The sequence below is a fragment of the Raphanus sativus genome, unplaced genomic scaffold, assembly GCF_000801105.2.
Source record: "Raphanus sativus cultivar WK10039 unplaced genomic scaffold, ASM80110v3 Scaffold1414, whole genome shotgun sequence".
NCBI classification, from domain to species: domain Eukaryota; kingdom Viridiplantae; phylum Streptophyta; class Magnoliopsida; order Brassicales; family Brassicaceae; genus Raphanus; species Raphanus sativus.
In genome coordinates this window covers 1-16,464 of record NW_026616726.1, presented here as the reverse complement: position 1 = coordinate 16,464, position 16,464 = coordinate 1, and the positions used below count along the sequence as shown (strand labels likewise).

General features: G+C 40.7%; 5 protein-coding genes and 1 pseudogene across 7 annotated transcripts; 3 read left to right on the top strand and 3 right to left on the bottom strand.

The window, feature by feature from the left end:
* Positions 1 to 492: 492 nt before the first annotated feature.
* Positions 493 to 3,146, top strand: LOC108819303 (TOM1-like protein 3). 2 transcript variants are annotated; one of them, XM_018592313.2, is made up of 10 exons: positions 493 to 723; positions 893 to 1,043; positions 1,134 to 1,212; positions 1,301 to 1,399; positions 1,477 to 1,581; positions 1,658 to 1,815; positions 1,895 to 1,976; positions 2,055 to 2,140; positions 2,231 to 2,425; positions 2,487 to 3,146. In XM_018592313.2, the coding sequence occupies exons 2-10, from the start codon at positions 934 to 936 to the stop codon at positions 3,109 to 3,111; spliced, it is 1,539 nt and encodes a 512-aa protein (XP_018447815.1). In that variant the 5' UTR covers positions 493 to 723; positions 893 to 933; the 3' UTR covers positions 3,112 to 3,146. The 2 variants fall into 2 exon arrangements, with proteins under 2 accessions (XP_018447815.1, XP_056854763.1); XM_056998783.1 differs by lacking the exon at positions 493 to 723 and having other exon boundaries at positions 791 to 1,043.
* Positions 3,147 to 3,293: 147 nt separating this feature from the next.
* Positions 3,294 to 8,241, bottom strand: LOC108819719 (uncharacterized protein C57A10.07-like; annotated as a pseudogene).
* Positions 4,235 to 6,466, top strand: LOC108819304 (nuclear speckle RNA-binding protein B-like). Of its 2 annotated transcripts, XM_056998785.1 has the most exons (8): positions 4,235 to 4,454; positions 4,809 to 4,886; positions 5,227 to 5,288; positions 5,365 to 5,520; positions 5,566 to 5,626; positions 5,719 to 5,780; positions 5,868 to 5,949; positions 6,123 to 6,466. In XM_056998785.1, exons 1-8 carry the CDS (start codon positions 4,250 to 4,252, stop codon positions 6,221 to 6,223), a joined length of 807 nt encoding a protein of 268 aa, XP_056854765.1. In that variant the 5' UTR covers positions 4,235 to 4,249; the 3' UTR covers positions 6,224 to 6,466. The 2 variants fall into 2 exon arrangements, with proteins under 2 accessions (XP_056854765.1, XP_056854764.1); XM_056998784.1 differs by having other exon boundaries at positions 5,365 to 5,626.
* Positions 8,242 to 8,317: 76 nt separating the features above from the next.
* LOC108819718 (nuclear speckle RNA-binding protein A-like) lies at positions 8,318 to 10,772 on the top strand. Its single transcript, XM_018592767.2, has 7 exons — positions 8,318 to 8,780; positions 8,980 to 9,099; positions 9,504 to 9,595; positions 9,667 to 9,931; positions 10,034 to 10,095; positions 10,204 to 10,285; positions 10,411 to 10,772. The coding sequence occupies exons 1-7, from the start codon at positions 8,318 to 8,320 to the stop codon at positions 10,509 to 10,511; spliced, it is 1,185 nt and encodes a 394-aa protein (XP_018448269.2). The 3' UTR covers positions 10,512 to 10,772.
* A 75-nt stretch (positions 10,773 to 10,847) lies between these two features.
* LOC130504200 (wall-associated receptor kinase 5-like) lies at positions 10,848 to 13,343 on the bottom strand. Its single transcript, XM_056998782.1, has 3 exons — positions 12,497 to 13,343; positions 12,220 to 12,387; positions 10,848 to 12,144 (listed from the first exon to the last, which is right to left on the bottom strand). Exons 1-3 carry the CDS (start codon positions 13,341 to 13,343, stop codon positions 10,955 to 10,957), a joined length of 2,205 nt encoding a protein of 734 aa, XP_056854762.1. The 3' UTR covers positions 10,848 to 10,954.
* Positions 13,344 to 14,915: 1,572 nt separating this feature from the next.
* Positions 14,916 to 16,460, bottom strand: LOC130504199 (wall-associated receptor kinase 5-like; the record flags this gene model as incomplete). Its single annotated transcript, XM_056998781.1, has 2 exons — positions 14,916 to 16,268; positions 16,430 to 16,460. Coding segments are annotated over 2 exons (1,221 nt in total), but the record flags the coding sequence as incomplete, so codon positions are not given.
* Positions 16,461 to 16,464: the final 4 nt, after the last annotated feature.

The following is a 16,464-nucleotide window of genomic DNA, read 5'->3' as shown; positions in this document are numbered from 1 at the left end:
AGGAGATGATATGATAACCGTTTAAATCTGACACAAATCTAACAATTTGCTTGGTAATAATACTAAGTTTTGCTTTTGTTAGCTGCGGATCGTTTTATATACGGTTTACGTAAATAGAGTTTTCATGTCTCTCGGTTCTTGGATTTTGAATCCTCAACGTACACAGTGTGTGTAGATTAACTTTTCCTTTAGGGATCTACTTAATTAACATTACTTTAGTTATAAAAAAATTAAAATCCTAAATTAATCAGTCTACACCATCTAAATCCTAGATAACATCGCTTTAATATTCACGGTTCTCGCAAAAAAAGTCAACTTAGAAATTAAAATTTTTATTAGTTGCTTTGCTAATGATAATTACTCTCGACCTAAACTATACTTATATTTAACCAATTAATGGAAAGAATAATCAGAGAATCTTTAATATTTCTGTCACCGGCTGTTAGTTTAGCATATTCAGACAAAAAAGCGAAACAAAACTCAAACTTTGCATCTTCAGCAGAACAAAGAAGTCGCAGTTGATTTTATGTACGGCTAAAGGCTTGATGATGACGACCTGACACATTCACACAAAAAGTCCGATCGTGTTAGAGTTACAACTTCAGATTTTTTTTTTTTAACAGAGAAATTGTTATTCATATCGACTTGATCGTGAGACACGCACAACATATCTTCTCTCGGTCTCTATAATCTGTTCTCTAAGTTTAGAGAGTCCACACACAGGTAAATCACTTTCTTTTGAAGGGTTTCACTTAGATTTCGAAATCTGGTTTTGTGAATTGGTGATAGTCCTGATCCCAGTGATGAGAATTATAGTGTTTGATCTTTATCGGTTTGGAAATTAAGTTTGTGTAATGATGTTTCAACCTGTGTTTGTACCCGTTTTATGAAGCTTGAAACCTTAGGATTTTGATTGAAAAAATCAAATCTCGCATGGGAAATAACGGGGCTGCTTGCGCTGAGAGAGCTACAAATGATATGCTGATTGGTCCTGATTGGGCTATCAACATTGAATTGTGTGACATTATCAACTTGGATCCTAGGTAACATCGTTTGCTGTGTTATTACTCCCAGAAACAACCTTAAAAGCTCTTAGGATGCTTAAATGTCTCGACCTTGTTTTGGTTCCGTAGTCAAGCAAAAGAAGCAGTGAAGGTGCTCAAGAAACGGTTAGCAAGTAAAAACTCCAAAGTGCAGATTCTAGCTCTTTATGTAAGTTCCTTTGGTTTTTGGTTGGTTCCGTAGTCTATTGTACTGATCATCTCAATTCCTGAATGCTGTGGCGGTTTTTGGGTTGCAGGCATTGGAAACTCTGAGTAAGAACTGTGGTGAGAGCGTGTACCAGCTTATCGTGGACCGTGATATCTTGCCTGATATGGTCAAAATAGTCAAGAAAAAGGTTTTTCTTCTCAAATTCCTTTTTTTCTCAAATTCTTTTTACTCTGGAAAATTTACCAAACCTCACCTCTTATGCAGCCAGACCTGAGTGTAAGAGAAAAGATACTTAGTTTATTAGATACGTGGCAAGAGGCTTTTGGTGGAAGATTCCCTCAGTATTACAATGCTTATAATGATCTCAGGGTATATGGCTTGCTTCTTTTATGATTGTATTATTATTAGTGTATCAAAGTTTTGATTTCACTTTGAAAACTTTTAGTCTGCTGGAGTTGAGTTCCCACCTAGAACAGAGAGCAGTGTACCCTTCTTTACTCCACCTCAGACACAGCCCATTATTGCTCAGGCCGCTGCTGCTGCGTCAGATGAAGATGCTGCTATTCAGGCCTCTTTGCAAAGTGATGATGCTTCTGCTCTCAGGTACACTCTCTACTTTACCGTAAAATCCATATACTGTGTCTTAAGCATGTTATAAACTTTAGTATCATTTTTTTTATAGTGTGGAAGAGATTCAAAGCGCTCAGGGATCAGTTGATATTTTGATGGACATGCTTGGTGCTCTTGATCCAAACCATCCCGAGGTTGATATATATATATTGATGATTAAGATTTAGTGGCTCTGTTTGTAACACTTGACTGTTGTTTGATGTTTGTGACAGGGTTTAAAGGAAGAACTTATAGTTGACTTGGTAGAGCAATGCCGTACTTATCAAAGACGTGTAATGACTCTGGTCAACACTACATCGTAAGGAAGAACTTATAGTTGACTTGGTAAAGCTCAGTTTGATAGAATCTGTTAATGTTGAGAGAGAGAGACTTCTTCCTTTTTTGGCAGAGATGAGGAGCTTCTGTGTCAAGGATTGGCGTTAAACGACAACTTGCAGCGTGTTCTTCAGCAACACGATGATAAGGCGAAAGGAAACTCTGTTCCTCCTCCTGCAACAGCTCCTACTGCACCGCTTGTTAGCATCAACCATGACGATGATGGTGATGATGAGTCAGATGATGATTTTGCTCAGCTATCTCACAGGTAAGTGCCCATCATTTCAAGACTTGGATTCCAAAAAAACTCATCAAAGTCATATCTGCAGGTCGAAAAGAGAGAGTGCACGAGGGAACTTCAACCCTATTCTTCCTCCTCCTCAACCACCAACAATGAGGCCAGTACATGTTGAATCTGGTGCCATGGACTTCCTCAGTGGTGATGTCTACACACCTCAAGGAACCTCAAGAACTTCCCATTCATCAGATCGAGACTCTTCTGCTCCTGTTTTCGATGAGCCAGCTCCCCGGATCAAATCCCCTGAGCAAGCTTTCTTCACCAAACCAGTCTATGATCAACAGACGAATCAGTTGCCTCGTGCTCCCCCACCAATGTCTGTTAGAACCAACCAGAGGCAACATCATAGTAATGTTACTCAACGCTCAAGTAGTGGCTCTGAGTCCTCTTACGATGATCTCTTGGGACAATCAAGGAATCTTTCTCTCAATCCAACCGCCTCAGCTGCTACACCACCGAAGAAAGATGACAAACCAGAGGATATCCTTTTCAAGGACTTGGTTGACTTTGCAAGAACCAGGAAGGCATCGTCCTCTTCCTCCAAACCCAAAATTAGAACAGTAAACCGTTTTGAGACAGAGCTGCCAGCTGTTACTTTAGTAATAACTAACTACTCTTCATTTGTGTTTTTTTTTTCTTTGATTGAACATGGATGATGAAAAGGGTGTTTCTTATTTTTATCAAATAACAAAGGTGAATATATAGAGATCTTTTGTTGTATAGATATGTCATAATGTATACAAATATACAGTTTGAATTCTCAGTTTGTGAAATACAAAAGATTCTTTGTGAAACTAACAAAAAAACATCAGTTACTACTCTTAAGTCTAGTATTAGCTCAGTTCCATGGGAGAGAGCCAGGGAAAGGTGCTGAACCACAGTACCTGAACAACCCTCTAATCTCAGGGCAACCATCAGGGTAAGGTATAGTCCTGTGGAAAGGGTCACGCTTCAGCTTCTTACGCCATAGCGAACCAACACATCCGTATGGATCTTCTTGAAACTGAGCTCTAACCATAGCCTCACCTTTTAGAGCATCTTCTTTGGATTCAAGAGAAGCCGGAGTCCCCAAGTAGAAGAATCTTGATTCTGGAAACCCTATCGCTGACCGATGCAAATGCGCAAATCTCTCCTCCTTAAAATCATAGCTCACTACCTGAACCAAGAATGAATGATATAGTTTTTTTTAAAAGAACTTCCGTTTAAATTTGTAAGCAAGAGAGGCTTTACTGTTATGTTCTGTGGGTAACACCCCGTGAGCTCTCTGAATCTACAAACACTGAAGAGAAGATTCTCAAAGCTGTTCTCTAGCATGCTCTTCCGTCAACGCCCTCGACCTCACATCATCCTTACCTATTCACAAAACCCACATTATACCCAAAAAAAAAAAATGTAACAAAGAAGCAGAGTAAGTTAAGCAGACTCACCAAACCATCCTTTGGATTCAGCAACGGCCCAATAACTCTGAGCTTCACTGCGAGGTCCAGCTTCTCTACGAGTCTCTCCTCCACTGAACAAAAGCAAAGACTCACCATCTCTCCCTGCAGCCTCAACACCTTTCTCTACTAATTCATATACAGTTTATTTTTTTTTTTTTTTTTGATTAATTAATTAAACACGTGACTAATTAGACTTCAAACAATTTGCTTTCTCCTCTTTTATGCGCAGCTGAGAAAAATCATATATATACATGCACCCTCCCTCCCCCCCTCCCTTTCCCCCTAATCATCACATCATCATTAATTGTTCTTATTCACTAAAAACCATCACCAACTTGAAGCAGCCATTGCAGAGATGAAGAAGCCACCACCACCACCACGTTTACACAAACAAGAACCGTCGTATCAGTCACCTCCACGACCACCACCGCTGCTACATCAAGATGAACCGTCGCTGACGCAACCTCCATCACCACAACCGCCGTTACACCAACAAGAACCGTCTCCGGGATCCACTTCTCTGCCGTCGATATCGCCGCCGGAGTTATCCAATCCACAAGGTTTGTTGACACCGTCCCCGGGATCCACTTCTCTGCCGTCGATACCGTCTCCGGGATCCACTTCTCTGCCGTCGATATCGCCGGAGTTATCCAATCCACAAGGTCCGTTGACACATCGTTACTTCACTCAGTGACTTGATCGCAACAATTTCTTAGATTCTTGATTGGGCTTTTTATAGTTTACAATCTATAAATGGGCCAAGACGTATGTGAATTTATTGGGCCGTCAATATTGGGTCCGGGTCGGGTTACCCAGATTAGGATCTCGACTCCAAAGAACACGAGCAAGCAGCTGCAAATTGCAATCGAAGCCTTGTTGAATTGAAATTAGGGCGTTTTTTTTTTTTTTTGTAGACTTGCAATCACAGCCTCCGACGTCGTCCATCCCCCACTGTGACGGTGGTCCTCTGAAACGTCCTCGTTTTGACTTGGGTAATGCTAAAGTGTCTTCCTTTTTTCCCCCCACCCGCTCGGTTTGTGATTGTACAATGTAGACCTCAAGGAGCTACTTTCCAAGTTTTTGACTCTCATATAGAACAATTTAACATCTTTTTAACTTGTTATAGGTCTAAAAATTTGCATCTTTGCCTTGAATTGACTCTTATAGTTTTGAGTTATAACTTATAAATGAGATGAGCTGTTGTGCTACTATTGTATGAGTTGGTTATGTTTTGTAGTTGCAGATTATGATGTGTGTCATGATCCCATTAACTATACCGTACAATGTGTTAGTTACGTGTGTTAACTTGATATTGGCCTTTGTATTATACAGGTATCCCTCATTCAGTAAATGATTCCAGAACTATTGGTTATGACATCTACCAGCGGAGTGTGGTACAGTCCTTATTCACTTTTGTTTTGTCTCTTCTTTGTTTTGGCAACGAACTGAAACTCTTCCTTGTTTTTGTAGCAAGCGCCGTCTTTGCCATCTGAAGAACTTGGTAGATTCAATGGTCTTGGTGGCATGGGAAGACCAGGAGGTGACGGTCTGTACATAGGTGGTGGAGCTTTTCCTTCAGATTCTGGGCCGAATGGTACTCGAGATATTGGTTCTGGTCAACAAGATTTAGGTGGTAGGCCTAGCCGGGAGCTGCTTCCTCCACCTCCCGATGCATCCAGCACTCTATTCGTTGAAGGTCTTCCTTCTGATTGCTCAATGAGGGAAGTAGCTCGTATCCTATATTTTTATTTATGATTTGTTTTTTTTTTAAATTCGTCGCTTAAGAATGTTGGAGCGGTTCACTATTCTTAACTATATGTCTAGATATATTTCGGCCTTTTTCCGGATATAGAGAAGTGAGACTTGTGACCACAGACTCAGAGCAAGTAAGATTCAACTTCTTTCAACTTGAAACACTGTTAGTAGTTCATTCATTAGCTCTGGCTTACTATAAGGTTTTTTTTTGTATGCAGAGGGATGGAGATCCTGTTGTTCTTTGTTTTGTTGATTTTGAAAATCCCGCAAGTGCAGCAACTGCTCGGAACGCCCTGCAAGGTAACTAAGATTCTCTCTGCTTCCGGAATTGGTATTATTAGGTCCTACACATGTTGAGTTTCTGGTGCATTGTTTCTTGTTATATAACTCTTAAATCTTTTAACATGTTGTGGTTTCCTTAAGATAGACACTTCACCTCAGATTTAACTGATGCTACGATATGCATTTGACAGGGTATCGAATGGATGAAGAGGAACCTGATTCCGAGAGTTTGCAGATCCAGTTTTCCAGAAACACAGGTCCAAGACCAGGGCAACGTGGAGGAAGGAGGTGACGAGTCGAGACACATTGGGCATAGCAAACCAAAATTGTAACTTGTTGTTTTCTCTAGAACCTAATACACACTTTGATCACGTATTCAGCTTCTTAGTAGTACTCTCACTCAAAGCTATAGAGATGTATGGATAGACACAAGAGTCTAGGAGTTTAGTTGATTGGAATCTAAACTTTCTCTCACTCCTCTGTTTCCTTTTTCAATCTTCTTGATAAATGTTGTGCATATAAATAAGAGTTACAATGGGGATTTATGAACATTGATACTGATGGTCTATAAGAACATTTTCAATGCCTAAATGTTCTTCATAGGTAGACAAAAGAGGTGATATGAAATGCAGAAATGATATTATTTTTTTCATAAAAAGATTTGAACGTGATTCTGACAGAGCTTTGACTAATAAGTATTAGCGATGATGTCTACACACCTCAAGGAATCTCAAGTACTTCCCATTCATCATATCGAGACTCTTCTGCTCCTGTGTTTCGATGAGCCAGTTCCCCGGAGCAAACCAGTTTATGACCAACAGACAGATCAGTTGCCTCGTGCTACCCCACCAATGTCTGTTAGAACCAACCAGAGGCAACAATACTCGCACCATAGTAATGTTCCTCAACGCTCAAGCAGTGGCTCTGAGTCCTCTTACGAGGACCTCTTGGGACAATCAAGGAATCTTTCCATGAATCCAACCGCCTCTGCTGCTACACCACCACCAAAGAAAGATGACAAACCAGAGGATATCCTTTTCAAAGACTTGGTTGACTTTGCAAGGACCAGGAAGTCATCGTTCTCTTCCTCCAAACCCAACAATTAGAACAACACACCCTTTTGAGACAGAGCTGCTGGTTGTTGCTTTAGTAATAACTAACTACTCTTTTACTATTCTTCTTAACTTTTGTCCTTGTTTTCTTTTATTGAACATGGATGATGAAAAGCTTGAATATATAGAGATATTTTATTTGTATAGATATGTCATAATGTATACAAAGATAACAGTTTGAATTCTCAGTTTGTGAAATACAAAGATTCTTTGTGAAACGAACAAAAAAACATCAGTTACTACTCTTAAGTCTAGTATTAGCTCAGTTCCATGGGAGAGAGCCACGGTAAGGTGCTGAACCACAGTACCTGAACAATCCTCTAAGCAAGAGAGGCTTTACTGTTATGTTCTGTGGGTAAGACCCCGTGAACTCTCTGAATCTACAAACACTGAAGAGAAGATTCTCAAAGCTGTTCTCTAGCATGCTCTTCCGTCAACGCCCTCGACCTCACATCATCCTTACCTATTCACAAAACCCACATTATACCCAAAAAAAAAAAATGTAACAAAGAAGCAGAGTAAGTTAAGCAGACTCACCAAACCATCCTTTGGATTCAGCAACAGCCCAATAACTCTGAGCTTCACTGCGAGGTCCAGCTTCTCTACGAGTCTCTCCTCCGCTGAACAGCAGCAAAGACTCATTATCTCTCCCTGCAGCTTCAACGCCTTTCTCTATATGACTCAAGAACGTCACGGATGCTTCTGATAAGACTCCAAGAACCAAGACTCCTCTCTATCGGTTTTACCGCAGTTAATGCTGGTATAAACAGAGTGTCCAGCTACCATCGCGAGGTTTTTCAGATTGGCAAATGGGTAAACATCGTTATCCAGTTCGTTCTTCTTGTAATTGACAGCTGATGGTAAACTGTTAACGTAAACCGAGGACAGAAGCATCAAGACTGTGATCCCAAAGGAGTAAACCGTATCAAATTCATTTCCATATCTGTAAACCGTATGAACCGAGAACTAAAGTTCGAACTAATTGGCGATACTAATTCATATGGTTTAGTTTTATGTTTTTGGATTAAATTAATTAAACACGTGACTAATTAATTGAAAACATTTTGCTTTCTCCTCTTTTATTATGCGCATCTGAGAAAACTCATATACATACATGCACCCACCCTTTTCCCCTAATCATCATCATCATCATCATCATCATCATCATCATTAAATTGTTCTTCTTCACTAAAACCATCACCACACTCACATCACATATCTCCCTCCAACTCCATTGAAAATCCTTGAAGATATATATAGATTCCAACAAGATCATGAAGAAGCCACCACTACCACCACCAACACGTTTACACCAACAAGAACCGCCGTGTCAGTCACCGCCACAACCAACAGGTCCACCAGTACCGCTGTTACATCAACAAGAACCGTCGCAGCTGCAACCGCAACCATCGCCACGACCACCACCGTTGGTACACCAACATGAACCGCCGTATCAGTCACTGCCACTACCACCACCGCCGTTGCACCAACAAGAACCGTCACAAGGGCCAAGGCCACGTGGTCCCGTGATCACATATATCCCAGGCAAACCCCCAACCTCCACAACTCCATCCTCCTCTCCTCTGTACACGTCAGCACCGTTCGATGAATCTCCGGCGATGGAAACGTATCAACATTATCATCATCATCATCAAAACCGATTTAACCAACCACCAAATTTATCTCCGACATCCTCTTCGCTATGGGCGGAGTTAACTTCTACGATGAGTCTACAAGGTTTCTTCAGTGACTCACTCTACTTTATTTCAACCTTTTTTTTTTTTTGATTCTTGATTGGGCTTTTAGTTTACAAACGTTTTTCTTTAAATGGGCCAAGATGTGTATGAATTTATTGGGCCGTCCATATTGGGTTCGGGTCGGGTTACCCAGATTAGGATTTTGACTCAAGAACACGAGCGTTTTTGTTTGTTTGTAGATTTGGAATTCCTCGCTTCCTTGCTTTTGTCGCCGAGACACCATGACCCTCCGCCTCCGACGTCGTCCACCCACCACTGTGACGGTCCTCCTCCTCTGAAACATCCTCGTTTTGACTTGGGTAATGCTAAAGTGTCTTCCTTTTTATTTTTTCCCGCCACCCGCTCGCTCGGTTTGTGGATTGTAAAAATGTACACTTTAAAGGAGCTACTTTGCAAGTGGGCATTGTTGTGCTGATTCTCAGGTAGACTTTGAACATCTTTCCACCTGTTATAGATAGGTCTTAAATATTGCATCTTTGCCTTGAATTTACGAGTACAAATGAGCTTGCTCTGCGCTACTATTATTATAGAAGTTTTGATCGGTTCGGTACGTTGATGCTATGTATGTTAAAACAGAGATGATAATCAAAATGTTTTGTGTTCAGAAAGATTCATGTCCATAGGTTTGTTCGATCCATTAACTATCTATACCTGTGAATGTGTAAGTTAACTTGAATGATTATTCGCCATTGTCTTTATCTAGGCCATGATCGAGGAGGTATCCCTCATTCAGTAAATGATACCAGAACTATTGGCTCAGATTATGACATCTACCACCAGCGGAGAGTGAGTGTGGTACATTCCTTTATTCACTTTTGTCTTTTTTGTTTTCTCAACGAACTGAAAACTCTTCCTTGTTTTTGTAGCAAACGCCTTCTTTGCCATCTCAAGGAGTTGGTCGATTTAATGGTGTTGGTGGCATGGGAAGACCAGGAGCAGGAGGTGACAATCTGTACATGCCTGGGCGTGGTGGAGTTTTTCCTCCAGGTTTTGGGCCAAATATTGGTTCTGATCAACAAGATTTAGGTGGTAGGCCTCCTAGCTGGGAGCTGCTTCGTCTACCTCCCGATGCATCCAGCACTCTATTTGTTGAAGGTCTTCCTTCTGATTGCTCAATGAGGGAAGTAGCTCGTATCCTATACTTTTTATTTATGATTCGTTTTTTTTTTCTTTCAAAGTTCGTCGCTCGAGAATGTTTGGAGCGGTTCACTGTTCTTAACTATATGTCTTTAGATATATTTCGGCCTTTTCCCGGATATAAAGAAGTGAGACTTGTGACGAAAGACTCAAAGCATGTAAGATTCACTTGTTTTTAACTTGAACCATTGTTGAAACTAAATCGGTCCCTGAATTTCGTTTGCTTTGACTTACTAAAGGTTTTTTTTTTAAATTTTTTTATGCAGAGGAATGGAGATCTTATTATTCTTTGTTTCGTTGATTTTGAAAATCCTGCATGTGCAGCAACTGCTCGTAACGCCCTGCAAGGTAATTAAAGATGCTCTCTGCTTCCTAAATTGGGATTTTATCTTGAGTTTATTATGGTGCATTGTTTCTTGTAATATACTCTATCTTCTTCATCAACATGTTGTCTGACACTATGCATTTGACAGGCTACCGAATGGATGAAGAGGAACGTGATTCCAAGATTTTGCGAATCCAGTTTTCCAGAAACCCAGGTCCAAGACCAGGGCAACGTGGAGGAAGGAGGTGACAAGTCGAGATACATTTGGAGGCACATCAACCAAAATTGTAACTTGTTGTTTTCTCTAGAACCTAATACACACTTTGATCACGTATTCAGATCCTTAGTAGTGCTCTCACTCAAAGCTATAGAGATGTAGGGATGGATAGACACAAGAGTCTAGTAGGAGTTTAGTTGATTGGAATCTAAACTTTCTCTCACTCCTCTGTTTCTTTTTTCAATCTTCTTGATAAATGTTGTGCATATAAATAAGAGTTACAAAATTTAGGGGATTTATGAACATTGATACTGATGGTCTATAAGAACATTATCAATGCATAAATGTTCTTCATTTCAATGCCTAAATGTTCTTCATAGGTAGACAAAAGAGGTGAGATGAAATACAGACATGATATTATTTTTTCATAAACAAGATTTGAACGTGATTTTGACAGAGCCTTGACTAATAAGTATTAGCGACCAGCTGCAACGTGCATGCTTGCTACATTCTTGATGCTGTCATAGCCAGTGCTACTTGTATCGCCTTGCGCTGATAAGATTCCATCACCGACCAAGTTCTCAGTCTCCTCCCCAGGATACTGATCCGACCACTGATGTTTGGTTTTTGTGACTCTCAAGCCCTCAAGCTTTGCAGCTACTTCCGTCATCAGTGGCCTTTCCACTCCCGTCACTCTTGTACACTCCATAGCAACTCTGACAGCTTCCTCTATCTCCTTCCAGTTTTTCTCTGTGATTACTTTCTCGTCAATAACCTCGTGCAATCTATTCTCTTTCATGGCAGAAGCAATGTAATTCACCAGATGTTTCGACTGTTGTGGCCTTTCAAAGCACAATGCCTTTTGGGCTGTGAGGAGTTCCATGAGAACTACCCCAAAGCTATAAACATCACTCTTTTCGTTTAGCAGCCCTGTGTGGTAATATTCTGGGTCTAAATAGCCTATAGTACCTTGCACCATTGTTGTGAGCTGCTCTTTATCCATCGGTATTAGCCTTGAAGCACCAAAGTCAGCTACCTTTGCAGTTAAGTTCTCATCCAGGAGAATATTGGCAGTCTTGACGTCTCGGTGAACGATTGGGATAAAAGCAGAGGAGTGAAGATAAGCAAGAGTTCCAGCTATCTCCACGGCTATCCTCAGGCGTTGTTCCCATGTAAGAGAAGGACCAAACAAAGAACCGTGCAAGTGATCGAAAAGGGTGCCGCTGTTAATGAACTCATAGACAAGCAAGGGAACTTCAGTCTCTAGACAGCAGCCCAAGAGTTTGACCACGTTCCGATGGTTGATTTGTGAAAGCACAAGAACTTCGTTGATGAACTGCTCTACTTGGCTGGTGTCTCCAAGCCGAGCTTTCTTTATTGCAACTATGGAGTTGTCTGGTAATATCCCTTTGTAGACAGTTCCTTGTCCTCCCTGGCCCAGGATTCTGCTCTCGTCATAGCCATTAGTTGATGTCTTCATGCCTTCTTCAGTAAAGATTTGTATATTAGCATTTGTTGTCCCTGGTCCTGAGAGTCTCTGTATTAACATGCCGCCACCATTTTGTTGGAAGAATTTTTGTCGGAGCTCAGCTGTCTTCCGGTGCTTCATTCTCTGTTGTACATAGCTAACGACAAGCAGGATGGACAAGAAGCCGATGGTTGTTCCTGATCACATCACACATAGATGATTAGATGTTGAAAACAATGAGTAGAGCTATAAAAGTACAGAGGGAAGCTTACCAAGAAGAATGGTAGCCCATCCAAAGTCTTTACGCTTGCAACTCATATTGGTTGTATCTAAGCGGTAACCAGACTTGCACTTACAATCGAAGCCTGGAACCATGTTTATACAGGTGCTGGGATCCGAGCAGTTATGTTTATGGATAGTACTAGTACACTCATCGATGTCTGGCACAAGTAAAAGAACGTGTAAGATGCCAAATAGAGATGTATCAGGAAAACAATGAACTCTCAAAAGAAGAAAGAAATATTAAGATAAGACCAATCTGAAGTGTACCTAGGCAACGATGTTCATTTGAAAGGTAAGGATTCCCTTCAAAACCTTTTAAGCATTCGCAGTTGTACCCGGTTCCACGATTAGAATCGAAACATGTGTTGTTATACCTACCGCATAGGCTTGTGTTTCCAACTTGCTCGCATGTCTGGTTTCCAATAGACCAGTCCAGTACCATAGGGAACTGAGTTACATTCCGTAGGTTCTTAAGATCTCTCAAAGCATCGAAGTCAAAAGTACCGTTTTCGGCGAGAAAGGCATATTTGCAAGGACTGAAGTCATACACAGAAGTCGTGTTCTGCAAACGAAATGAGCGAATTCGGAATCTGTTGCTATCCGACGGCACAGAGACGTCTGTACTGCAGCAACCTGCACCTTTACACCCTCCATTTGCCGCGGGTTGAGAGTCACATCCTGATATGCATCCAGTTGAGTAATTTTGGATTCCATAAGTGGTCAGATATGCGTAAGCGTTACAGCCTACTATAGTAAACTTGTTTTTGTTGGAGAGAGATACATTAGCCAGCCTGTAAAGGTAAAAATCCTCGTCACTCAAAGTTCCCTGGCTATCGTAGCAAGTGTAAGAAATATTGTTCATGGCGCGTAGTTCCCCGCTGTGAGAAATGCTGATGACCTCAAGATTAAGTCGAAAGAATAGCTTCTCTTTGTTACAGGTGAGATTGAAACTAGGATCGTCGGCATAGTAACAACCTTGAGAAATGCCAAAAGGGTACTCAATTGTGACGTTGCCACAACTAGTTTGGCAGTCGTTGCGAGGTTGCCCATCGACCAGCTGCGTATATGCAAGGTAGAAGCAAGTAGCCACCAAGATCAGTTTCTGCACCTTCATCTTCTTTAACTTTGTTTATCTTCCTTCAAACACCGGTGTTGAGATGTTCTCTTGACTTTTTTCGTTAACCCAACCTCTATACTTGTACTATTTAACTACAGACCAAGTCAATGTACAAACTCATTCAGCATCCATCCCCAAGTCTTCGTTTCTGTCATTCAGTTTTGGAGGACACAAAGACCAAGACGTTGGTGACTATCAGGGTCCATTGAATATTCATATGTATGGCTTCTGATCACAAAGATATGGTTTTTTTTCATATTCATATATATATAAAAATTAAACTAATCACAGGTTGACACATTCTAAAGTATTTTTCAAGTTGTCCAAAAAAAAAATAATTTCTTTCTCTTCCTATTTTTTCCTTTTTTTATCAAAAAATTAAACTAATCACAAGTTGGCACATATTCTAGAGTATTTTTCAAGTTGCCCCACAAAAAAAATAATTTCTTTCTCTTTCTATTTTTTTCCTAGTTTTATTATTATCTACATACTTTGGTAACAACTAGCAATCTCTTGTACTATATTATACGTTGTTTTCTGTTGAAAGTTCTAGTGTTACTTTGCTAGTATCACCTTTAGATACTATGAGTATTTAACTCTAAATTACTATGTTTTACCAATTACAAATTTATAATGAAGGAGATGTTCCGATTCCGATCCTAGATCTCCATGATGTCTTTATGTATTTCATGTGATTAGAGAGCTTTAACTCTATGATAACTATACAAATAGTGTTCATCCCATAACATTTAACATGGTGTCATAATTCTTTAATTCTAACTCTAGTAGATCGGAGTTACATAATTGACGTTATAAGTCAAGACGACCTTATCTTTATTCCACATGAGTCCTGCATGATTTATCTCTAGAGGAGAAGGTCGAGACAGAGAATTGGAGGGGCCGGACTTTAAAAGGCGAGGGAGGACCAGGATCATAAAGTGAAGTACTGTGTGACTGTGACATACCAGTGGACGGGCCGGACAACGAAAGAGACAGGGGAGACCAAAATGATGAAGTGAAGGCTCAAGTGCTCAACTGTTTGACTTCTCTTCAAAATGTTTTTGAAACATTGTCACGGACCTTGCATTTCCTCTCTTTAGCTCAAACATTTATGGATCGTCATCTCATAAGTAAAGTCAAACATTTAGGGAGAAAAGGTTTGCACGGAAATGCAAGGTCAGTGCAAAACTTTTCTCCCATTTTGAAACATTTGTTTATACGCCTGTGGTCCATGACAATGGCCGGAGCCTACCTTCCGCACTCGACATCATATCACCCTTTTATCGTGATTATAATCCATTCTTTCTTTCTCGAGTTGTTTTGTAACCATAATATGTCAATGACTTGAAACACAACCATGAACGACAAAACTCGACTATAGGTTGTTTCGAAGGCGCTTTATTAATTAGAAGAGGGTAACTGTTTACAGAGTGTGAGAATAAGAAAAAGCTAGGCTTACAAAAACAGTGAGCCTTGCGCCATGTACTGATCTTTTCCTATGTTAATTGATGATTTTAAAAACTAGCTCCTTTGAAAAAAAAAGAATGTTAAAATTTAGGTGGAGGATGATTGGTAGTTTGCAGGGTACTGATGCATAAATGTTCTTCATTGTCTTGATACTCTGATCTTTAACTGTTTAGGTGGACAAAAGAGGTGAGATGAAAAATGATATTATTTTTTTCATAAAAAAGAGACTTAACCGTGATTTTGACAGTGCATTGACTAATAAATATCAGCGACCAGCTTCCATGTGCATGCTTGCTACATTCTTGATGCTGTCATAGCCAGTGCTACTTGTATCGCCTTGCGCTGATAAGATTCCAACACCGACCAAGTTCTCAGTCTCCTCCCCAGGATACTGATCTGACCACTGATGTTTGCTTTTCGTGACTCTCAAGCCCTCAAGCTTTGCAGCTACTTCCGTCATCAGTGGCCTTTCTTCTCCCGTCACTCTTGTGCACTCCATAGCAACTCTGACAGCTTCCTCTATCTCCTTCCAGTTATTCTCGTTGATCAATTTCTCGTCAATAACCTCGTGCAACCTGTTCTCCTTCATGGCAGAAGAAATGTAATTCACCAGATGTTTTGACTGGAGTGGCCTTTCGAAGCACAATGCCTTTTGGCTTGAGAGAAGTTCCATGAGAACTACACCAAAGCTATAAACATCACTCTTTTCGTTCAGCAGACCAGTGTTGTAGTATTCCGGATCTAAGTAGCCTAGAGTGCCTTGCACCATTGTTGTGAGCTGCTCTTTATCCATCGGTATCAGCCTTGAAGCACCAAAGTCGGCTACCTTTGCAGTTAAGTTTTCATCCAAGAGAATGTTAGCCGTCTTGACGTCTCGGTGGATGATTGGAATAGAAGCAGAGGAGTGAAGATAAGCAAGGGTTCCAGCTATCTCCACTGCTATCCTCAGGCGTTGTTCCCATGTAAGAGAAGGACCAAACAAAGAACCGTGCAAGTGATCGAAAAGAGTGCCGCTGTTAATGAACTCATAGACAAGCAAGGGAACTTCAGTCTCTAGACAGCAGCCCAAGAGCTTGACCACGTTCCTATGGTTGATCTGTGAAAGAACTAGCACTTCGTTGATGAACTGCTCTACTTGGCTGTTGTCTCCAAGCCGAGCTTTCTTTATTGCGACTATGGAGTTGTCTGGTAATATCCCTTTGTAGACGGTTCCTTGTCCTCCCTGGCCCAGGATTCTGCTCTTGTCATAACCATCGGTTGATGTCTTCATGCCTTCTTCAGTAAAGATTTTTACATTAGCATTTGATATCCCTGGTCCTGAGAGTCTCTGTACTAACATGCCGCCACCATTTTGTTCGAAGAATTTTTGTCGGAGCTCAGCTGCCTTCCGGTGCTTCAGTCTCTGTTGTACATAGCTAACGACAAGCAATAGGGACAAGAAGCCGATGGTTATTCCTGGTCACATCACACATAGATGATTAGATCTTGGAAACAATAAGTGAGTGGAGCTATAAACATCGACTCTTTTTTTTTCAGGACTACACCAAAGCTATAAACATCACAGACACAGAGAGATGATAACATCTGAGAAACAATAAGTCGAGAGGGAAGCTTACCAAGAAGAATGGTAGCCCATGCAAAGTCTTTACGC

Bases quoted from the DNA above. Each gene is read 5' to 3' on its own strand.
- LOC130504200 (XM_056998782.1), bottom strand. From the start codon at position 13,343: ATGAAGGTGCAGAAACTGATCTTGGTGGCTACTTGCTTCTACCTTGCA. The intron at 12,388-12,496 runs GTACACTTCAGA...TACTTGTGCCAG, and splicing joins AAATGAACATCGTTGCCTAG to ACATCGATGAGTGTACTAGT. The intron at 12,145-12,219 runs GTAAGCTTCCCT...TGATGTGATCAG, and splicing joins ATGGGCTACCATTCTTCTTG to GAACAACCATCGGCTTCTTG.
- LOC108819304 (XM_056998784.1), top strand. From the start codon at position 4,250: ATGAAGAAGCCACCACCACCACCACGTTTACACAAACAAGAACCGTCG. The intron at 5,627-5,718 runs GTATCCTATATT...CTATATGTCTAG, and splicing joins CTCAATGAGGGAAGTAGCTC to ATATATTTCGGCCTTTTTCC. The intron at 5,781-5,867 runs GTAAGATTCAAC...TTTTGTATGCAG, and splicing joins TGACCACAGACTCAGAGCAA to AGGGATGGAGATCCTGTTGT.
- LOC108819303 (XM_018592313.2), top strand. From the start codon at position 934: ATGGGAAATAACGGGGCTGCTTGCGCTGAGAGAGCTACAAATGATATG. The intron at 1,400-1,476 runs GTTTTTCTTCTC...CCTCTTATGCAG, and splicing joins TCAAAATAGTCAAGAAAAAG to CCAGACCTGAGTGTAAGAGA. The intron at 1,582-1,657 runs GTATATGGCTTG...GAAAACTTTTAG, and splicing joins ATGCTTATAATGATCTCAGG to TCTGCTGGAGTTGAGTTCCC.
- LOC108819718 (XM_018592767.2), top strand. From the start codon at position 8,318: ATGAAGAAGCCACCACTACCACCACCAACACGTTTACACCAACAAGAA. The intron at 8,781-8,979 runs GTTTCTTCAGTG...GTTTGTTTGTAG, and splicing joins TTCTACGATGAGTCTACAAG to ATTTGGAATTCCTCGCTTCC. The intron at 10,286-10,410 runs GTAATTAAAGAT...TGCATTTGACAG, and splicing joins TGCTCGTAACGCCCTGCAAG to GCTACCGAATGGATGAAGAG.